General features: G+C 34.1%; 1 protein-coding gene across 9 annotated transcripts in view; it reads right to left on the reverse strand.

Moving 5' to 3' along the window:
• LOC136825792 (5-hydroxytryptamine receptor 1-like) overlaps positions 1–25,000 on the reverse strand; it is a 777,757-nt gene that overhangs the window by 87,891 nt on the left and 664,866 nt on the right. For all 9 annotated transcript variants that reach the window (XM_067082759.1, XM_067082723.1, XM_067082733.1 and 6 more), the window contains exon 4: positions 12,466–13,825. In XM_067082759.1, coding sequence (XP_066938860.1) covers positions 12,466–13,412 — 947 coding nt within the window. In that variant the 5' untranslated portion in view covers positions 13,413–13,825. The remainder of the gene's footprint in view (positions 1–12,465; positions 13,826–25,000) is intronic.

A 25,000-nucleotide genomic window follows, 5' to 3' on the forward strand; every position in this document is an offset into this window, starting at 1 on the left:
AATTATGTCTACAAACCAACTGATGTCGGTAGCCTTTTCAGCTTCAGAGACTGCTTGGACCCATTAATGACCTCGTGTGTTATTTATATGTTTATTTTTCCTCGATGTAATCAAGGAACTATATTAGATCGACACATAGGTTACTTAGGGCCCGACTTGACAATCATAGAGCTGTCAGCTGTAGAACTGGCACTAAACTTCCACATCCCGAATTTTCCAGCATAGGAGTTATACCTATTATTGCAAATATTCCATTCAGCACAAAGACTTTTAGGTTTTGGGCATAGCCTCCAGTCATAAGCTTTTAACAATTAATGAATCATTGTTTGCTAAAATACTGGTCCCCTCACTGAACACCCGTGCCATGTCTACTCTTCTTTATCTATCGTGAACTGTTTACGTTTTTTCCGGTTCTTGGTCAGTCCTTCCTCTGCCTCCACACACAACGGTTGGTCCTTATTTATATTTTTAGCTGTGTTTTATTGTAACTTACTGTATATTGTATATTTTAATATTTGTCACTTAATTTTTATTATACTAATTAGGTATTATAACTTTGTAGCTTGATAATAACGCCTGCTGGTTGGCTTCCAAATGTTGCAGCCGAATAAATATGACTCCCTTGCCTTGTTAGTGTGCTTTCCCCGCCCTCATTATATATATACTAGCAGACCAACCCGGCGCTGCCCGGGAAAACTGAATGACAACTGATAAACTGTCTCTCTCTCTCTCTCTCTCTCTCTCTCTCTCTCTCTCTCTCTCTCTCTCTCTCTTCCTAACACCCCCTCTACTCTCTCTTTCACTTCCTCTTCCTCTCTCTTTCCTGTTAAGATAGTTGCTTCAGGTACATTGTCCAGTGTTTTTGACATTTTATATTTCATCCCTTCCCACCCCTCATTCCTGTCAGGGCTGAACTTGGAATTAAAGGGCATCGGGAGTGTCACTATTCATCTTAGCAACCTCAAAAACTATACATTAGATACTAATATCTGTCATTTTTTGTTATTATTACATGTCACCCCTTTCCCCCAACCCCTTTTGGTGCCAGTGATGTCTTACCCCCACAGTATTTTTTTTCCAGATAGTAAATCGTATGTATACCAAGTGTGGTTGAACTTGCTCAATGCATTTCAGAGTTATGCTGGAACGTACACACATCATGCATCCATATATATATATATATATATATATATATATATATATATATATATATATATATATATATATATATATACTTATGAAACTACAAATATCTTTTAATATCTAGTTCACTATACCCTGGGAATAACTTACACCCAGGGGGAATTATAATTGTTAAGTGTTCCGTCACCAGTGGAATCAAACCGCTGCCTGTTTTAGGAACAACTGTGTACGGTGGCTTGGCCACTGAGCCATCAAGAGAGATATAGTGAATTAGATATTAATTGATGTTTGTGGCATAACATTTTTCATATGAAAATTGCCGAATATTTATGATTTCCATTTATCATTTTAACCTTAATTTTCCTCCCATTCACGTTTTTGCCGTTTCCAATACACATTCCTTCCATACGAAAATGGAATAGCCGTGAGCGATATAACACATTTGTGTCTGAAAGCCACTTTTGCACCAAACCAGCCACCCTCCCATATATAAATGTACTCCAGGATTAGCTTTTCACCATAAGCTTTCGATGACTGGTAGCTCCCCTACACCTATCATAAAGTCTACTGCATTTTTTATTTCTAACAAGTCTGTTTTACATATATATATATATATATATATATATATATATATATATATATATATATATATATATATATATATATATATATATATATATAACAGACTTATAGAACAACATAAAATAGAATTTATATAAGATAAAGTGAGGGGAGGAAAGTTGGAGTAATCGAAAGTTGTTATGATAAAAAGCTAATCCTGGAGTACATTTATATATGGGAGGGTGGTTATTTTATGCAAAAGTGGGTTCCGACAAGAATGTAAGATGTCCCCATGGCTATTCCGCCGTCTCAAATGGGAAGGAATATGTGTATTAGAGACGGCAAAAAAGTGAATGGGAGGAAAATTAAGGTTAAAATGATAAATGGAAATCATAAATTTTCGGCAATAATTGGGAATGATTCGTCTGGCATAGGTACTTAATACTGATTTGAGTTATGACAATATGGCTATACAGCCAAGCACTTGGACGCTGTCAGCCAATCAGTGCTAAAGACAGTAAAAAGATGAAGTTGGAGTGGTTGGACAGCAAGCTGGAAGAAAGGAGGTGGGAATGGACGTAAAATAAAGGCTAAAATAGATATGTATATAGGTATAAATGTAGTAGATATTCGCAAAAGCACACGTACGTAACTTTTGTGAATTATTATATTTAGAGGATCAATACAAGCTCAGGTTTGCGCAAGGCAGAGAGATCGAATTTTTTTGGTTGAAACTTAGACGAAGGCAATAACTGAATAATTGAAATGCTGTTATTCAATAGAACAATAATTACCGTTAAGAAAAATACAAATCATTATGTTGATGCATTATATCATCACAAGAAAAATTAAGTTGTGCTTCAACAGTAAAACAAATATATAACGGTAGTTTTGGATAATGTAAAATACGGGGAAAAACTTACCTAAGCACATAATATATAAATCGTGGAGATGTACAGTAAAATTACATAGAAAATAATCGTTCTAAGTACCGAGTGTTCGGTAGCTCCTTGATTCCTTATGTCATTTAACAGGTTCGTTAATGACTAATCCTCTGTTCTACCGTCTGCGTCAAAAGTAAAACCTTGGCTTCATTTTAGCTTTAACAAGATTCCGCAGCGGCCTTTGATCGTCAAGCAGTCTCGTAAACCAGCCACGGTTAGGTAATGATACTAATTAGATTTTTACATAGTTAAAATTCATGGATTGGATGGAAATAAAATGAAATAAAAACTGGTGGAAGTGGAAAAATTGGTACTAAATGAACAGTGACCGTGTGTGGCCATAAGTGATAGTTATGATTTGTTCAAGATTGGATTGGTTAGAATATGCCCTTCTGCTTTTGGGAATGAGGCCGCAGCAGTCGAAGATAGAAATATGAAAAATAAGAATGGAATTTACTCACTTGCACTTTTGTGTGAGTTTGTTTATTAGGCTCTAATAGCTAACAAAAAATCGTATGACTGAAAAGTAGACAAAAATAATTAAATTCAACAAAATACGCTACTCGGAGTAGCAATGTCAAGTTACTCCTTGTGAAAGGAAAACATTGTCAAACAACTTGTCAGATGTGATAGTGTTTTAAAGCACCAGATATTATTTTCGGTTTACATATAGCATTTTTATATTTGTTTATATATATATATATATATATATATATATATACACATATACATATACTGTATATACATATACACAGTATATATACGTGTGTGTGTTTATGTGTATGTATACTTATGGATATGTATATAAGTTTTACATATAGCATTTTTATATTTGTTCATATATATATATATATATATATATATATATATATATATATATATATATATATATAATATATATATACACAAGTATATATACGTATGTGTGTATACAGTATATAATATGTATACAAGTGGGTGCATACATTTGCACGGGTAAGAGCATTCTGTTTGTATATATATATATATATATATATATATATATATATATATATATATATATATATATATATATATATATATATAATTCAGTTGTTAAAATTGTGCAATGTCTTCAACAGTAGTAGCCTCTGACTAACTTTATATATATACATATATATATATATATATATATATATATATATATATATATATATATATTATATATATATATATATGTATATATATATATATATATATATATATATATATATATATATATATAATTTAGTTATTAACATTATGCAATGTCTTCTAACAATAGTAGCCTCCTGACTAACAAGAAATAATGGCCTCTTCCACGCGGATACTTTAACTACTGAATAGTGGGCGAAGCCTGTTCAGAAAAATTCCACAGCGTTAGTGGTTTCATGACTGTACACAAATTGGACAGTGGCCTATTAATGTCTATCTTTCAGGCGCATTCTTGCTTCCTGGCCATGAAGCCTTTTTCGTTCCAGTACTGCACCTCTTATAAATTATATAACCAGTGTTGTCTATGTATTTCTTCTCTCCGCCTTCCTTTAAACACATTTGATTTATAAACACTTCATTCCAAACTTTCCTCAAAACTAAAAGCTCTCAGAATACTGCACGATTTCCCACCTAATTTGAATTTTATACCACTGATCTCATTTTATGCAAACTCAATTTTATCCACACTTCACTTCCATAAAGGAGAGCTGACCCAACAATAAATTTTCTTTGCTTTCCACTGCTTAAAGACCTCCTTGGAAAACCTATTGTCCTTCATTCCAAACGACCGAACATTCGCAGCGCTTAACGATTTTCTACCTGAGCTAAGTTTTTAGAACTTCCCATCTCTGCAATTAGTGTCAGGTTTCCATAAAGGAGAGCTGGTCCAACGATCCTAACACATTCTAACGTTGGCTTCTTTAAACACTACATTCTTATCCAGATCTTTTGTATAAAATTATTGTGCGTCTTATATATTAAGAAAACGTATGCGAATCAGTTTCATCCATTTTTTCCACTATCCACCATCAACATTCATACACACAACTTCCTGGTTTCGCTTTACCGTCATAGCCTTACTCATATTTACTTTCAACTTTCTTCTCTTACAAACAGATTCAAACTCTTCAGCTAGTATCTGAATTTTCTGCCAACTAACTCCAAACCAGTGCTGTATCATCTGCGAACACTACTCATTTCAAATTGGGTCTAAGGCTTATTATCTTTCCCCATAGTCTTGCACCTTTCTCCTATCTCTTTTCATCACTCTTCTGTAAAGGCATTGGACAGCCATTGAAACTTTATACACCCTTGGCTGTATATTGAAACATGCTTTGCTTTCATCATAAAATCTTTTGATCAGTATCAGACAAGTTTTCTTTAAAACATGCATCATTATTACTTGGCAAGCATAATTATTATTCGCCATGTTGCATCTCTATAAGTTCTCTTTACTGTTACTCACATCCATACCAAATATCTGTTCATGATCCACCTTCATGCATCCATTTCATTGTGTAAATTCACTGTTTTCTGTCTTCTGTTGTGCTTTCTCAATTAAAACCTATGATACATCGTTCCTAATATCGTAATTTTATTCCCCTATAATTCTGATATTTCCCTTCTTAATCTTTATTCTTCTTCAGAGGAACAGTTATTCTTCTCACTCATCCTTTGGAGCCTTAAATTATCCAGGCATACCACACATACCCTTGTCAGCTACTCAGTCACAATTTCAAGGTCTCACCTTTTAATCTCCTCAACGTCTAGTGTCGTCCATTATAAACTATTGATTGGTCGCCTTACATAGTCTGCAGTCACTTTCACAAGAATTTGCAAACCTACAGTAAAATATTTTATGATTTTATTATTTATTTTTGCTTTTTCTATCCTCCAAATATTCTAAATACTGATTCCACTGACTAAGGACCGCATTAGCTTAGGCCAAAATATTTCATTTACATCCATTATCACAAGACCAACTTACTCACTGACCCCAGTTAATGCTTTTATAAACATTTTCTCTTCATTGTGTTGTACAGCGTATACAACAACTCTTGTAGGAAGACCTTACTAAAACTCGCACAATTATAATTATTTGTCTTCATTTTCACTAACTTTCAGTTCACTCTTTACTTGATATTCTCTTCTGTCCCGAAACTGCATGCCGGATAATTCTCCGTCATACAACCCTTTAAGTTTGCACGATCCCACTTGTCAGTGCCCTTGACTCTAGCTGTTCTGGCAAAACTATGAAAAATAATCTGTGGTGGCGTGAGTCCAGCATTGTCTAGCACCCAACCCATTTTTGAGTGACCTTCTGTGCTATTCTAAAATTTTTTTTTTTTAATCTTACTCACCTGTCATTTAAAGAAACATTTCCAGTCCCACTCTGGTTAAAATTTGTATCTGTTTTAACCTTTGCTGTGGCAAGTAATGATCAGATATACCTGTTGCCACTACCCTTTGCATTTTTGTATCCATCAGCTTTCTCTTCCATATAGTCTATTCTAAGACATGATCGAACAAACTCATCTCCTGTCCATATTCTTTTGCCCCGTTATATGTATGAATGTTGTGTTTTATTTGAAGGCTGATATTTTTAAATATCGAACCCCTTTCAGGTAGCATTTTCACAAAAAGCTCCTTATTCTCACTTAATCTATAAACTTACACCCACCAGCTGCGCCATCCATTTCTCTGTCACCTGTCTATGCATTAAATTGCCTGACACAGCTGCTCTGCCATGTTCTTCAAACTTAGCCAGGCACAGATTCAGACTCACCCAAATCGCCTCTTTCTCTCTCATTCATTTCTATACGATTTGACTCGTAAAATCCTTTGCCTACGCATTATACTACTCTTGCATCTATAAACACATCTTCCCGAGGTATATGTTGCTGCCACTCTAAACACTTCATCTTTCCTTTCCATGTGTGCTTAGTTCTTTCACTTTCACCTCACTAAATCCATAAATACTGCCCTCCGTTCTTCAGTTAATTTAAATTCGTTCTTGTCATTTCCAATGTGTTGATTACATTCATTTTATACTTTTTTTTTGGTATAAGTGTGTCGCTTTTTACCTTTTACAGAATCTTAAATATGTTGTCGCATAATTTTCCGCTTACTACCAGATGCAAAAATTAGAATTAACATTATGTTTTTCTCTGTATTTTGTAAAGAAACTTTACAAGGCATTGGGCTGTAAACCCCATGCCCTTGCCATTTGCTGCTTTTCATACCATGAAGAGTGATAGCATATATATATATATATATATATATATATATATATATATATATATATATATATATATATATATGTATGTATAAAAAGCTAAGAATGATTTATGGGCTGTCTCTGCATATTGAAACTACTAAGTCAATATTGTAATTAGTAATTTAACAAAATTATAGTGTACTTATTTCTGTGATAATCTATATATCTTGATTTTCTTCGAAAAGGATTCGAGATCCACTAGGAAGTATAAATCTGAATATGTGAAATTTTGTATTATGGGAAGTATTTTAGAAAAATTAGGAAATCGAAGTATTTGGGGAAACTTAAATATGTCTTAATTTGGTCTTATTGTTTATTGGGATATCTTTATGGGAGAAAACACCTTGGTCTTAAAAGTTCGTGTAAAAGTACATTTTCGTTTACCGATATTCATATCAATCAGTATTCATATGTACATGCTTAACCGTAACATTACCCAGGTATACACTTACTAATATTAAATTTAGTTAAGAAGAGGTCTTCATTTACATTTGCATTTGATAATGGCTTTATTACTTTGAATTTCTCGGTACGAAGGACTTAGGAATTGTATGAAATAAAACAGAAAATAATGTGAGATAAATTCATGAATCTATTCATCATTCGAGTATGATGAATATCGACTCATCAACAATATTTAGATATGTGCAGGAATGAATCAAGTTTTATCACAGCTCAGACGTAAACGAAAATTTAAACATAAAACAGTGAGAAATTGAACTTAATGGAGAATCAGACGTGGAAAAAGTAAAGCATATAAATTTCCTCTCAGGGCTACGTAAAACCTTTCTTTAGCAATGTTTTCGTTTCTATTTCTGGAATCCCTCTTTGAAACGCAGCTTCCAAAATCATCAGAGAAACTCATTCCAAAGCTACAGCCATAACAGCTAGCGCATTCACACTCTCTAGGATCATAAACCACTTTGTGTTGGGAGCTTTAGTTGTCAAGCGCAAATTTGCTCGTGTGTGCTCGCGCAAATGCACCTGACGGGAATTGTTTCTGTTCGCTTGGGCTCCCCGCGACGCTTTAGCTGCTGGGACCTAGTTATAAGTAATATCTTGGGTGTAATAATTAATAATGTTTTTTTTCCTCAGATATGAATATGTTATACAAGGATGCAGCAAACGGGCGTAGGCGCGTACACACACACACACACAAGTTATCATAATTAATGCAGTCCTTCATTATCAATATAATACGTTACATCGTTGGTGTGCTTGCAAGGACGAACAGCAGGACTTGTTGGTATCATTTATAGCCATTTAATTATCATACCGGTATGGGCTTATTCCTGAATATAATACATGTATTGTGGAGGATATAGCATTACTGGATGTTTGGTGCACTTATGTATGACAGATTTCCACCTCTACTATTAAAGACGTTTATGGCTGACGGAGAAATTCTTAAACCTCTAAGCAAACTTAGTTGTGTATATAGGTGTGTGTTGTTCATTATATGCACAGGCAGACAGACAGAGAGATACCACCCAAAAACATGTGTTTTGATACACACACACACACACACATATATATATATATATATATATATATATATATATATATATATATATATATATATATATATATATATATATATATATATATATATATATAATATATATATATATATATATATATATATATATATATATATATATATGTGTGTGTGTGTGTGTGTGTATGTATTTATGTATGTGTATATATATATATATATATATGTATGTATGTATTTATGTATATGTATGTGTGTGTGTATATGAAGCAGAACAATTTAGCTTATGGTGTAAATTTAAAATTGCAGCTACTGCACTCTTCAACCATGTATCTATACATGTGCGCTCTTGCGCGGCCAATATATTGTTTATGTAATTGTGATATAGGTACACACGTTGGTATGCATTATGAGGCACATATGGAGGTTAGGAAAAGAAAGCCGCTTGCATAATAGAATATCAAAGTTCAAGTGCATAAGATACGTCAATGGACTGTACTTTCGTAATCTAAGATTTACTTATTATACGCAGCATGAATTTTCATAAAACGAAGTAAATAGGTATGTGCATTTTCACGTAAGCTACGGCTTGAATTTGGGGAATAATATGTACTATAATCTGAACTGTATGCTTCACTAAAGCTACCGAATTTTTCACCGTGACTGCATCACAAAAGAATATTTAAAAAACTCTGAATATAAAATCAATCTAAATATAAAAACAATCTTGAAGGTTAAGCTCTAAATATATGAATTCTTGTTGCCCACTGACAAGTATTGTGTTTAGTCTGAAACACAAAACACACCTCCATAATCAAAGGGAAAACGTAACGCGATTAAAAGCAGATTCATAATTTCAAAAGTAAAAAAAAGAAAAAAGTATCCGTGAATCAAATCCATTATTATGTGAAAAAGCTAGAAACATTAAAAGTAACGGGGCATTTTAAAAGTAAAGTGCGTTATATGGAAAACTAAAACATACAGTTCTGATATGCACTTAGGTTGTGTGCGTAAAATATATTAAGTTTTCGTGTTTCAAAAATATTACCGTACGCGAGTACGCTGGCTTCCGCACTAGCTTTAAACCGGATGCCTAAAACGTATGGGCCACTAAAGCCTCTCTCTCTCTCTCTCTCTCTCTCTCTCTCTCTCTCTCTCTCTCTCTCTCTCTCTCTCTCTCTCTCTCTCTCTCTCTCTCTATATATATATATATATATATATATATATATATATATATATACATATAATATATGTATATATATATTATATTTTATACATACACACTTTATATATATATATATATTACACACACACACACACATACACATATATATATATATATATATATATATATATATATATATATATATATATATATATATGTATATATATATATTATGTGTGTGTGTGTGGAGAGAGAGAGAGAGAAAATGTCTGAAATATCGAGAATGAAAAACGAAAGAATTTGTTTTGGATTTCGAAGAGCATCGGGCAGTAAAACGGGTGCCACAAATGGAGTCATAAATGTAGCTCAACACTGTATTCACTATATACTTGAATCAAAACATAAGGACTGTTTTCAGCTTTATCTAATGTCCGCATTAAAGGCTGGAAACTTTAATGAGTCCCTCATACCATATGTGTTTCTTATATAGATTAGAAACCCTTTTAAAAATTACCCCATTTGCTGTATATACAAGTTTATTGTCCGAGTATACTGTATATAAATGTGATTATGTTAATAGGACTGCTGGGCATAATCCCGTTTTGATTATGTTAAGAGGACTGCTGGGCATAATCCCGTTATGTCATTTATAATGCAATTACGTCATCCGTGCTGTAATCCTGTCTGTCAGATTTTTGGACTTCCAGGTGATTCACATTGTTTCCCACACGACATGCAAACACAGGCTCATAAGAACAAACTCCAAGATTGACTCGAATAAAGAAAACTGTTCTTCGGTATGAGGCATCTCAGATATTTTTGTAATACCACAAACAGAAATTTACTTTAATGAACACTACATTCTTTGGCAGCCTGAATTTCAAGTCACTGGTCCCTGCAGGCTAGTTCCATGTGAATAAGGTTCATCTTACGAGTAATAATAATAATAATAATAATAATAGTTAAAAATACCCTATTTACGGCCAATGAACTTGCAACACTATCAGAATGATCGAGAGCGAGAAAGCTTCATTTAATATTTTTGCTGTGAATCATCTAAGGATTACCAAGAGCATTTAATCTTACTGAGTACCTCTCTTTACTATGTACCTTTTTTTTCCTGTATCTTACAAAGTGGTGCATGCCAATTTTCACCACACATAATTCTGGGGGGGTTTTATGGCCCGTTCGCCTAAAATCCATTATACCACTTAACACGTTTAGATGCCGACGCAAATTGAGTGTTAGGTGCAACAACAAAAATGTCGCTACGAGAAAATAAGGTTATCCCGAACTGTTAATAGGTTACTGAAGGGTTAATAGTCCATGTTATGGAAGTACTGTGAGTGATGATCATTAATACACTAAGATTATTTCCACATATATGGTTATCTGTATATAAATCATATATTCATACACATATACATTTTAATATATATATATATATATATATATATATATATATATATATATATATATACAGACATAGATGTATATATATATATTATTATATATATATATATATATATATATATATATATATATATATATATATATATATATATATATATATATATATATATTTATATTTGCAGTATAAGACAATTTACAAAATGCCTAATATACTGTATTTAGTATTTATTTTCATCTTATGCTCTTATGACTAACAAGAAAGAATGTTCGCAGCCTGAATAATGACTAATAAGAAAGAATGTTCGCAGCCTGAATAAATGAGAGATTTTCGCCCCCAAAAAGGGGACGTGTGCGAGAGTGAATCCATTTTTCTTATAACCGAAGCCTAGTAAGTCACTTGTTTTCATAAATGGAGGGACTATTCATCTTGCTTCCCTGAGACACGTGACCCCAGTGAAGGATTTACGTATAATCTTGCCCGGAATTTCGGGTATATTGAAATCTGTGGTTGTTATAGATGGAAGAGTTTTCCGAGAATGGTTACTTGTAGTTTTTTTTTTCGTGTTTTCTCACATTTCTATTAAAAAGGTTTTGTATATTATATACGTTCTCTGATTTTTTTTTTCTTTTAATGTCACACTTATGCGTGGGTACTGTTTCAGTTTGGAAATTTAGGGACGGTTGTTTAGACATAAAGTGTCACTCTAGAGCTGTTCCCATGAAATGATAAGCCTTCTTGAGGTTTTCCATATTAAAGAATTATTCTTTAAGAGGAGCTATCGCCCTTTTTCAAAACTATGTTGGCCTTTTAAAATAAGATTTAAGGGTTGCTCTTTTTATAATTATCTAACATAAGCTAAAGGATTGGTGATAGAAAACATACACTTGTAACAATAGGTTAAAAACGTATTCCATTGGATGACGAAAGAAAAGGCAGTTTTATAACGGTTTTCTACTGAGGGATCTTTTCAAGGGCTACTCATTTAAGCTTTTTTTTTTATAGGCCCACATGTTGGATAGCAATGTTTACCAAAGAGCTCTACTTTGGGTGGCAGTGAGGATAGATGATATTCGTATGACCGAATAATAAAGAGGCGGATCTAGTTTGCAACAGAACCTACGGTTTACTTGTTAAATTATTAGGTAATGCAGGTTATAGCAACAAAATCATTTTTTGCTTGGGTATAATTACGAAATGAAAAATTTAAAACTATGCCAGGTAAACTACAACTGGCTTCAAGAATTTCGGTTCTCATCACAAGCTGTGAAAGCATTTGTCAACACTGCCTGTCAAACAGATGTCAAATAATAAAGAGCTAAAAAAACACGTTTACTAGGTGACACAGGAATTTTAATGACGTACCAATATTACGTAACGAAAGTTTGGAGTGATATTTACCGAAATTCAAAAAGCCAGCTGCACAAGGAAATAAGAATTAATCGACACCAAATGGCAAGAGGTAGCTCTACTTACTTGGACACAGGCTTGAGCTGCGCATATGTAGTCATAACTGCTGCTTTGGCGTCCGCTTCAGTTTCTTCCACTAACCGCAAGTGCGCCTGCGCCTTGCGCTCTTCATCCACAATCCTTTTAGCTGCGCAGAATATTTTGTAATAAACGATGACCATAACGGTCAAAGGAATGTAAAAAGAACCAAAAGTGGCATAGATCTGGTACCAGAAGTTCTGGCAAACCTCGCAAGTGGAACCACCGTCTCCATGTTCATTGCCTAAGATCAAGATGGGCGGGAGGCTGATGAAAGCTGCCCCAAGCCACACAAAGGCTATGTAGGCCACCATCCTGCGAGGCGTCCTCTTGACGCCATATTCCAAGGGCTTCGTGATGGCCAGGTATCTGTCGACGCTTATCATGCACAGGTTCAAAATACTGGCGGCGCAAGAGAGCACGTCGAAAGACACCCATACATCGCAAGCCAGTCTCCCGAACTGCCATTCGCCCAGGAGCTCGTAGAGCAGCGCCATGGGCATCACTAGAAGGGCCACACACAGATCAGACACCGCCAGGCTCACCAAGAGGTAGTTATAAGGTCGCCGGAGTTTCCTTACGAGGCAGACGGCGACGCAGACAAGGAGGTTACCGATGACGGTGCCCACGATGATGAAGAGGAGCACCATCACCGTCAGGAGAGTGGTGAAGAGACCCTCTGGTTCTCCCTCCTCTGCTGCGACCTCCCCGTGACCGCCCCCAACCACCGATACGTTGAAAGGGTCGCCAGTCTCATATCCTCTGCCTCCGATTGCTGGGAAGCCACTGTCAATCATTGGTGCTAGAGTGCCGGCACTCAACGCGTGGGCGGCTTCCGACGTGGTGTGTAGGAGGAGGAGGAAATGGGTGGCTTGGGTTGTTGTGTTGTAGTGGAAGGGGATGGGCATGGAGGGACTTTCCACGCCCACGCTCATCAACGGAACATTTGGGGCCACCTGGCACCCACAGGTGAATCACCCTGGTGGAAGTAAAACGCCCTCATCCATATCACCCTTTCCCATAGGCCATCTTTGACACTAGAACATGCACTTACATCACCTGACACTTAATCTTTCTTGACAAAACTCGTCCCACCTTCTTCCAGAGTCAAGCATCCAAAAGTCAAAGAATGAAAATTCATAGATGTATCCGTATTGTAGAAGTGATGGAATGCCCTTTCAGCTATTAATTTGCTAAGTCTATTTGTTCACTATGGATTCCAAAATAAAATACACTTGCAGCGAATGATGCCTCAGTTTCGTATTTAACATATAAAATCGTCACTTTATCTCTTCTTGCTTTCCATGTTTCCTGTTCTCGTCACTTGATAAAATGATGACCCCCGTGCCTGAAAATAAAAAGAAAGAATTAGGCATCAGAATTTTGCTTTATGTTCTTTTGCGATCTGTATAACAACCTGTATTTAAAGGAACAATAGCGATTAATAAGATTATATGCAGATATGTACACACGCATATATATATATATATATATATACATATATATAATATATATATACACATTTATATATATACACATACAAACATACATATATATGATATATGTATGTATGTGTATTATATATATATATATATATATATATATATATATATATATATATATATATATATATATATATATATATATATATATATATATATATATATATATATATATATATATATATATATATATATATATATATATATATATATATATATATATATATAAATATATATATATATATATATATATATATATATATATATATATATATATATATATATATATATATATATATATATATATATAATATCAAATATAAAGAGCCCATAAAATGCCAAAATATAGAAAATAAAGGCTATATTTCAGAGACCATCTTTAAAGTACCCTGACCATAATTGAGAAAGCGATCCACAAAGCAAAGGCTATTTTCTACCATCCCCACAAAACAAGACTAGAGAGACGCCCCACAACAAAATGAAAATCCCACACCTGGACAGGATCAAGACGTTGACACACACACACTTGGAAACTCTAACCCTTTTGCTTTTACCTACCCAGATACCTTAGCCAGGTGGTTCTCAACCTTTTTATTACCACGCCCCCTCTAAGAGCTGGTCCTTCCCTTCACGCCCCCCTTGTGTCTATGAGTAAAATTCCCTCCCAGATTAGGAGGAAAAAAAAAAAAAAGAGAGAAAGAGGAGTTTCCAGGGACAGGGAGAGAAGTAGATAATTACAAAATAATGGTAAGCCTAGCGAGTCGAACTAGAATGGTAGACTAAAGGAAACTAACGTTATAAGGCGATACATTGCATTTTTTTTATAAACTTCTGAATATTAGTTCCTCACTGATGTTAAGAAAATAACGAATATTATTCTAGATTTTAAAAATTTTCCCTAGGCCTCGCGCCTCCCCTGGAAATTGCTGACGTCCCCCTAGGGGGGGGCGCCCCCCAGCTTGAGAATCATTGCCTTAGCCAAATCCCTGATTAATGTCCAACAAAAGCCAGTCCCCAAAGACAGAGGAGTTTACGAAATCCCTTGCCTCGACTGTGACCAAGCTTACATTGGCTTCAGAGGCAAATTACTCCCCACTCCCCCAGAGATTAATACAGCATAAACGTTCAGTTAGGTATGGACAAAGGAGCTGAGTTATTTTTAACCACATAAATAACCATAATCATAGAATAAACTGGAATATGTCTCCTATAATTTATAGCAGCAATTTTCGGTTCAAAAGCCAGATGGTGGAATCAGCTTTGATTAAACAAAGAAATACCACGAATCTTTCAAGATGCACCTGGGATTCAGATATTATAGATAAAATCTTCCTCCAACCAGCGATTAAGAAGATTAAAGAGAAATTGTCAAGTGGAGTGACATAACGGCAGACCTATGGACCTTCCGGTATAAATACGCTTTTCTGGAACTTTTTCTCATTCACTATTTGCTTGAGGAGAGAGTTTGATCTCTGAAATATAGCCTTTATTTTCTATATTTTGGCATTTTTATGGGCCTTATATTGGATGGAATTCTGTTTTAACAGAAAATATTTCACAGTCATATATATATATATATATATATATTATATATATATATATATATATATATATATATATATATATAGATATATATATAACATATATATATATATATATATATATATATATATATATATATATATTATATATATATATATATATATATATATATATATATATATATATATATATATATATATATATATATATAAATAAGTGAATCCCACAGGAAAATGACAGGCAGAAGTTCAGTACCAAGCGCTTTCACGTTCATTAACACATCACCTGGGCTCAAATGAGACAGATGAAAAGAAGGTTACAAAGTAAACAAAAAGAAGAAGAATACCAGATGGTCAATTGTCAAAGGGTAATAAGCAGAAAGATAATCCAGGATAATCTGGGATCAAGTAGTCACAAACTAAAAGAAGACCTACGTACAAGAGATACGAAAGTTTAGCCATACAAAATCCAAAAACATGGATAAAATTGAATACCAGATGGTTAATTGCCAAGGGGTAATAAACAAAAGGGTAATCCATGAAAATCTGGGATCACACAGTCACAGACTAGAACCTAATACTTAACTGTAAGAGATAAGGAATCTTACCCATTCAAATTGCAGAAGCATGTACAAAACTGAATACTAATTTTGCTTATATTTATCAACAACTTTTTTTAATTATGAAGTCATCAATTTTAAACAAACCAGGACTTAAATTTAGAACACTTTCATTACTTGACTTGATAAAATAAGATTCAATGATATTCCTTTTAACTGTGTCATTGCACGGGACTAAAGATCTTGCTTCACTCCAGTTAGTGGGATGACCTAAATCTCTCATATGCACGAATAATGTTTGCGATACTTGGCTAGTTCTCACAGAGTATTGGTGTTGTTTGATTCGTTGTGAAAGTGATTTTCCAGTTTGACCATATTTTATCACATTTTTTACAAAGAATTTCATAGATGCAGCCAGAAACATCTCTAGGAGAATAAACAATTTTAATTTATTTACAGGTATTAAAGTTACAATACAATAGAATTTCTAATAAAAACATAATTTACTTTGTGAAAAATAGTGAAAACAAGATCACGTGTTCTGGTGGCAACAAACAAAGCAGAAATGGAAATGCAGGTGTACAGATTACGGGGATAGGAGGAGTTGAAAGAGGGCGGGGGTGTTGCTGGCGTTGTTATGGTTGTTTCTTATATTAGCGCTGTATGTTGTTGGGCGTCTGCTAGATGGGAGTGACCTTTCCGCTTCTAACTCATTCCAGAATGAAATGAGCTCTCCGGTGGGGCTGTTTGGGTCCTCGCCACTGTGTTTAATATCCGCATATCTGCCAAATTTATGACAACAACAGAGAGATGAAATCATTTCTCCCATCACAGATAAGTTCTTCATTGGAGGGGTGAGCCCTTTGTTGGCCGACTCGGTTGAGCTTCAGACTGTCACTCGATGGGCCGGAGTTCAATTCCCGCGGCCGGCTGATGAAGAGTTAGAGGAATTTATTTCTGGTGATAGAAACTCATTTCTCGCTATAACTGCGTGGTTCGATTCCACAATAAGTTGTAGGTCCCGTTGCTAAGTAACCAATTGGTTCTTAGCCACGTAAAAATAAGTCTAATCCTTCGGGCCAGCCCTGAGGAGAGCTGTTAATCAGCTCAGTGGTCTGGTAAAACTAAGGTATACTTAATTTAATTGGAGGGGTGGCTACAGCTCTCAGCTAGCACGCTGTTGGCCCAGCGTTCGAGTATCCGACCGGCCAATGAAGAATTAGAGGAATTTATTTCTGGTGATAGAAATTCATTTCTTGTCATAATGTGGTTCGGATTCCACAATAAGCTGTAGGTCCCGTTGCTAGGTAACCAATTGGTTCTTAGCCACGTAAAATAAGTCTAATCCTTCGGGCCAGCCCTAGGAGAGGTGTTAATCAGCTCAGTGGTCTGGTTAAACTAAGGTATACTTGACTTTTCCCATTACAGATATCAAACATCATCTTTTTCGTTACGCAGAATTCTAAGTCAATTACATAGATTCACGATTAATAAAGTTTTTTTTATGCAATAAGAAGAAACGGAATCAGACTTTCTATCAACATGGCCTTTCATTTTGGCGCTGTTGCCAACATTTCAAACAGCTCCACGTGCGTTTAAATCCACGGATAAGCAGCTTAAGATTGTCTCCATTGGGCACTTTCAGTGGTCACGGTATGTTTGGAGGCATTTCCCCTTTCTACAATTATCTTGATTTCTTAATATCATAGGTAAAGAAAAAATTAGTAAGCATGGAAATATGAAATAAAGCATAACATAGAGTAAGTTGGACGAGTGAGAAAATAATCGTATGCAAACAGAGAATAATGACAAATGTACATCTATAATCACTGACAAAATAGATAAGATTAAGGTGGCCTTGTGCCAGCACGGCATCTCAGCTTACCCCTGCAGCTACTTAGATGTAAATACACTGTATGATGTTTCTTGTCTAGACGAAAATGTTAAATATTTATAAATGGGCTATACTTACAAAGATAAACCTTTGTAAAAAAAAAAAAAAACAATTATCGTTCATAGGCTGTGGAGAAGAAATGGATTGAAGACAAACCCAAAGCAGGGCGGAATAGGAGGAGATTAAAATACCAGGAAATGAAAAACAACAATAATCTTATAATTGTAGCCCCAGGGTTTGTCTCCAGACATTTCAAAGGTCTGTCAAGTTGTTGTTTTGTAAAATTGGCAAGAGGGCAGATCTTTAAACGCCACGCCAGAGATGTCTCTTCGTGCTTGGTAGAGTATAGTGAGCTCTCGCTCTGGAAATTTCTTATTCTTGAGGAGTGTTTTTAAAATATCTCCGTTGTTTTGACGTCGATATGCTCTCGACCAGGTCTGTTTGGACCCTGCTCTCGACAGCGCACAGGTGAAAGCATTGGAAAGGAAACGTGAATATCAATTCATATGTATAAATTTTATTTGAGGTATTCATTAGCAAGTTACATTGTTACATGGGTAAAGATGACCCTGTCAAGTAATGAAAAATGAATACAAATGGATTTGTTGAACGAGAAAACGTCGTCAGGAACCGTTCATAGTTAGTGACATTATATATATATATATATATATATATATATATATATATATATATATATATATATATATATATATATATATATATATATATATATATATATATATATATATATATATATCTATATATATATATATATATATATATATATATATATATATATATATATATATATATATATATATATATATATATATATATATATATATATATATATATATATATATATTATATATATATGTGTGTGTATGATGTATGTATGCATGTATGTATATATATATATATGTGTGTGTCATACTAAAAACAAGTAAAAAATGCGACGAAGTTTCTATGGCGCAATCGAGTTTTCTGTACAGTGTTTAATGCTGTATGAAACTCAGCCACGGCCCATGAAAATCTGAGCCGTGGCCCATGAAACTTTCAGCCACGGCCCGGTGGTGGCCTGTGTTGTTGGCACCTATAGCGGTGCAAGACGCACGATCATGTCTGACTTTAACCTTAAATAAAATGAGAACTACTGAGGCTAGGGGGCTGCAATTTGGTAAGTTTGATGATTGGAGGGTGGATGATCAACATACCAATTTGCAGACCTTTAGCCTCAGTAGTTTTTAAGATCTGGGGTCGGACACAAAAGGCGGACGGACAGACAAATAGCCGTCTCACTAGTTTTCTTTTACAGAAAATTAAAAACCACTTGCTACAACTGAAATTACCGGCAAATAGACAGCAATAATAATGATCAACCAGTTGTGAGCAAGCATAAGCCCAACTTAATCATCAACAACCAATGCATTGTCAGTTTCTGGCAATTTGTCAAAGTTAAAGAAAGCAAAATGAAAACGTGCTTTCCATGAGATTCTATTAGCTATTAATGGGAGAGATGCCTGCAGTTTTACGGCAGGATCACTGAGAAGAGACCAATAAATGGAAAACAAGATTTTAAAAACACTCCAGCGATGTATTTATAGTGTACAAAAATTTCCTGTGTATTACGAATTGGTGTGACCTGTCCGAAAACCAGTGTTTCTCAGCTTAGTTTATTATTATTATTATTATTATTATTATTATTATTATTATTATTATTATTATTATTATTATTATTATTATTATTCTGAAGATGAACCCAATTCATATGGAACAAGCCCACAGGGGCCATTGAATGGAGATTTAATCTTCCAAAGAAAATGGTGTTCATTCGATAGAAGTAACTTAAGGTAATGGAAATACAGAAAGAAGAGATCAGTTATTTGAAAAACAGATAAATTAACACATTAACAAATACATAAATAAAAATTTAAATAAATTATTAAAATAAAAGGAGAATTGTATTTGTGAACTTCCGAAGTTCCACGACATACTCAGGGAGGCTGAAGCTCTGCATTGAAAACCACATACCCCATTAAGCTGCACAGCAACAACCACATATCCCATGAAGCTCTGCATTAACAACCACATACCCTGTAGACCCATGCACGACTAACCACGTGCCCCATGAAGCTCGGCATTACCAATCTTGTATCCCAAAAGCAATGAATCACCAATAACGTCATCCTTTTAAGTTGCATTAGCCATCACGTTCCCCGCTAAACTATGTATTATCAAAAACACCCGTTGAAGTTCTGTATTATCACCCACATCCCCCATCAAGCTGTTTCACCAACCACGTGCTCAGAGAAGCTTTACTTTAACCAATAATTTATTCGTTCCAAATAAAGCTCTGCATTACCAATCACTTACACACTGAAGCTATATTACCAATCACGTAGCCGGTGAAGCTAATCAGGAACTCCATGAAACCGCATTGCTAATCACTTCCTTGTGAATCTTGCCATTACCGATCACAGACTCGTTTGAAGATCGGCATCACCAATCACGTACCCTTTGAAGCTCTGCATTGCCAGTCAGGTACCCTAGAAAACTGCATTACCCGTACCAACACATGTGCTTAAGTAAGTGGTATGAATGGCTCATTTATGACTAGAGCTTTGTCGGTAGTCAAGTCTTATTAACACACATACACACATGTATATGTACAGATGTGTGTATGTATGTATATATATATATATATACACATACATACTATATACACACATATATCCATATGTATGTATGTATATATATATGTATATATATTATGTATATATATATATATATATATATATATATATATATATATATATATTTATTTATTTGTTATATATGCACACACAGATAATTATATACCCTCCCTGTCTGTCTGTCTGTCTGTGTGTCCCTGTTACATTTATACAATATCAAATAATCTTTTATTTTCCGGTGCAATGACATCCTGAACACAGAGCAGCTGAATTCCGACGCAGGAAATAAAAATGAGTTGACAGTCCCTTTAATTTCTCTGGAAATAAGCGACGGCTATAATTAATTTCACGAATTATCGTGCGAAGCCATTCCAAACCGAAATGATTCATTTCAAAATTTCATTAACGACAAATTTTGACTTTTCCCTCATATGTCCATCTAGATTAATTAAACTTTTATTTCTGCGATTATTAAGCCAAGTTCTTCAATTTTATGGTGAATGAGAGAATTGATGTCGCGATGTCGTTTGACGCCATATATGTTCATCTTTTTTTTTTTGTCAGATTCAAAGCCAATGGCTTTATGGACTCGTGGTTCATATTACATCAGTATATTTTTATTTCCCTTCAAAAACATTCAATATCTTTCGCATGTTATGAAACACTTATTGATGGATCAGCAGTTATTTCGGATACTTTATTTTTATTGGAACATGCAGTTTTTTTTTTTTTTGTAATTTTTTCAAGTGTAGTATTACAAACTACTTGCATGCATGTATGTATTAATACACTCACAAACATATACACACACACATATATGTATATATGTGTGTGTGTGCGTGCGCGCGCACGTGCGTGAAAGCATGCCTGTATTTATATACGTACTTATGTAAGTGTGTGTGTGTATGAGTGCAAAATAAATTTAAAATTATTATTCCACCACAAAGTATACTTTTATTTTCGCTTCTCTTTTATTTTGGTAATTACATTACCAAAATAAAAGAGTTGCACTGCATGAAAAACAGGAAGTTGTAAGCTGAAAAATAAGAAATATGTGTTATTTTCATGACATCGAAATTGGGGGTATTTATATTTATATATATATATATATATATATATATATATATATATATATATATATATATATATATATATATATATATATATATATATATATATATATATATATAATATATTAATACAAGAGAGAGAGAGAGAGAGCGGAAGAATAGTTTCTTTGTGGAAGCATTGTTGGAGCTCACTCTCCGTGACCAGAAATAACGCCGCTTTCTTTAACATCTGCTCCACATTTGCCTTATAGTATCGCGTGTCGTTGTAGTTTTGGCATTGTCTGTCGTAAACAAGACGATAACATGACGATGTTGTTGCCATGTCAAGGTTAGACGTGAGTTTTTGTCTGAATTGCTTTGTGATGACAGCTCCCTGAGGTTCAACGGTTAATTTCCTGCGTGTGTTTGTGCATGTGTGTGTGTGTGTGTTGTGTTTGTGTCTTTAAAAAAAATGAATTCCTCTCTTTATAGTGCAAACAAAATTATGTCTCTTTATGTGTTATGTGTGTGTGTGTTTTTCAAAGACAAAAAAAAAAAAAAAAAACTTGAAACCCTCTCTCTATGATGTAAACACAATTCTCTGTCTGTCTCTTAAGTTTACACACAGAAAGGTAAATATCAAGACTTAATTCACATGAAGTGTGCGTTGAGCAAACGATTTTCACTTTTAGAGTGTCATGACCATGTTACATAAGTGTGAGGAAAAGATGGTAGCCGGTGTGGCCTTTGATAGGAAAATCAGTGTAAGTTATGATTAAGGAAAGTTTGTTGTAAATCTTAAGCTGGTGTTTTTTATTGGAGGTTTTCCTAATGTCCCTTATTCATTAACTTGTGGTTATCATTTACATTCATAGTATTTAGGTATCTGTATGGTTATATATATATATATATATATATATATATATTATATATATATATATATATATATATATATATACATACATACATAGATATATGGTGAACTGGATAATTAATGTAATGAATGCTAAAATAGTTCCATATTCTTATCCCCGTTGATATAAATGCAATGTTAGTATTGTGAACATTAGACTTGACTTCTGTTCCGATCAATTCTGACATTTTCGTAGCCATAATTTAATTTTAGAAGGTATTAAGATTTAAATTGGACGATGTATTCAACTAAGCTAAATGGGGCATCTTGTATGGTTTGTAACACATAGAAAAGTACAGGCTAGTAACAAGAATGTTAGGCGGGTGGGAGTTCGAGGACCTGTTCTTAGTATTTTGAAATAAAAGATAGCAAAGAACATTTGTTGATAGGCATTCTAGTTACCACAGAAATGAATTCTTCAGTGTTCTTCATGGTAGTATCATTGTTCCATTTTTTATTTTAACATTCTGTAAGCGTAATAAGTGCTTTGGACTAGAAACCAAGCATGTTGCTTGTGAAGATAATGCTGTTCTCTTTGTATTGGTCCCATATCATGCTTGTGGACCTGTGGTCACTGAATCTCTCAACACAGCTTTAGCTAAAATGTGTTTTAGATGCTCTGACAGTCAGTAGGCCTATGACTATTCGTGTAGCTTTTAATTAAGTAGCACCACTTTTTTTAAGGCCTGGATACGTGCCATGACCAATGTCTTTACTTACTAAGAAGACTGGAAAATTCCTTCGTAACAACTGTCATTTATTCAGTTGTGCATATATATACTGTACATATATATATATATATATATATATATATATATATATATATATATATATATATATATATATATATATATATATATATATATATATATATATATATATATACATATACATATACATATACATATACATATATACACATATACACAGATAGATAGATAGATAGGTGGGCCCAGAGGATGCTGACTTGCTGGTTTTCTGCACACCGTTTTTGAGATAGTTTTGCTAGACTTATGAGCTTCTTTCGACCTGGCTATCAACCATCATGTTGTACTGATCACCAAGTACCTTTAGTCACTGCCTATGTCAACAGACACAATTTATCTTTCACTGGTGAGCCAAGTTGCGAAACACATTATTATTTAAGCTCCATAGATAGCAAGACCATAGTTATTTTCCCTGATACCCTTTAATTGAAATTCAGGAATGAATCTTTTTCATGCGCTTGCAAAGAGAGCCCACCAGTGCCATTCATCTCTACGTATATAAATATCGTTCGAGTACTGCACGTGTTTAAACTCAGCGCCTATTGTCCATTGGTCTAATCATATATACCTGCTTAACTGTATGTGTGTGAGATTCATGGCGTGAAGCTTTTGCCACGCAGGAATAATCTCCTGTATATTGATACTCTCGGAAAAACTCGATTCGTGTTGGCTCATTATATTTATAGAGTCACAGTCACGTAGTTTTTAATGAGTAAACATTAATACAAATTTAATGTGAATATCTCGTTACAAAAGGAGATTACCTTTTACTGGATATATATAATTTAATTCTTTAATAATTTAGTTATTCGTGAATCTCATGGGAGAATAGTCATCACTTTTGTAACTGTTTGTGATATGTGGCTTGTGAGATTAATGGACCGCCTTACAGCCTGCGTTGTTTGCAAACATTGCTTCAAGGAATGAGGAAGCGCATTAACACTTGAAATTGATTATTCTTATCTTAATGTAATGAGCTCATACTGAAAGATGATACAATAAAGATGATAAATTAAAGAGATAAGATTAAACCAGCAACTAAATCGCTTACGGGATTTGGAAATAAAAATAAACTCGTAAGATTCATGTTTCATAAGACTTTAAACAGTAATATTTGTTTTAGGCTTAGGTATACATGATTATCGTTCCACCAAGTTGATTCTTGTTAATTAGTATGTTTTGGGCCACTCCTGCGATTGATGGGATTTTCTTTAGCGGTAACAGTAATTTTCAACTCCCACTACTAATTTGTAAATCCAGGTGTATAGTGGTTGCAATGAAAAGGTACTTGAGAAAAAATGGTGCTATGAAACAGGAGATGAGGTTTAGGAAATTCAGTTAACCAATTTTGCTAAAGAGGCCGTTATTCAGAGTTCGGGGAGGGATTGAGAAAATAATAAAAAAAGTTTTACAGGACTTAATTTTTTCAACTGAAGCTCCTTATATAATAAAACCAATGCGAATGCTGTCAGATTCTGAAGGATTGTAGAATTGCAGTTGTTATTGCAAAGATTGTAACGGATGTCATAATTCATAACTGAAAAAGCTAGGGCAACGGTGGCTTATGAGAGAAAATTTAATACAAATGCTAAGGACAAAGAACC

Source organism: Macrobrachium rosenbergii, chromosome 3 (assembly GCF_040412425.1).
Source record: "Macrobrachium rosenbergii isolate ZJJX-2024 chromosome 3, ASM4041242v1, whole genome shotgun sequence".
NCBI classification, from domain to species: domain Eukaryota; kingdom Metazoa; phylum Arthropoda; class Malacostraca; order Decapoda; family Palaemonidae; genus Macrobrachium; species Macrobrachium rosenbergii.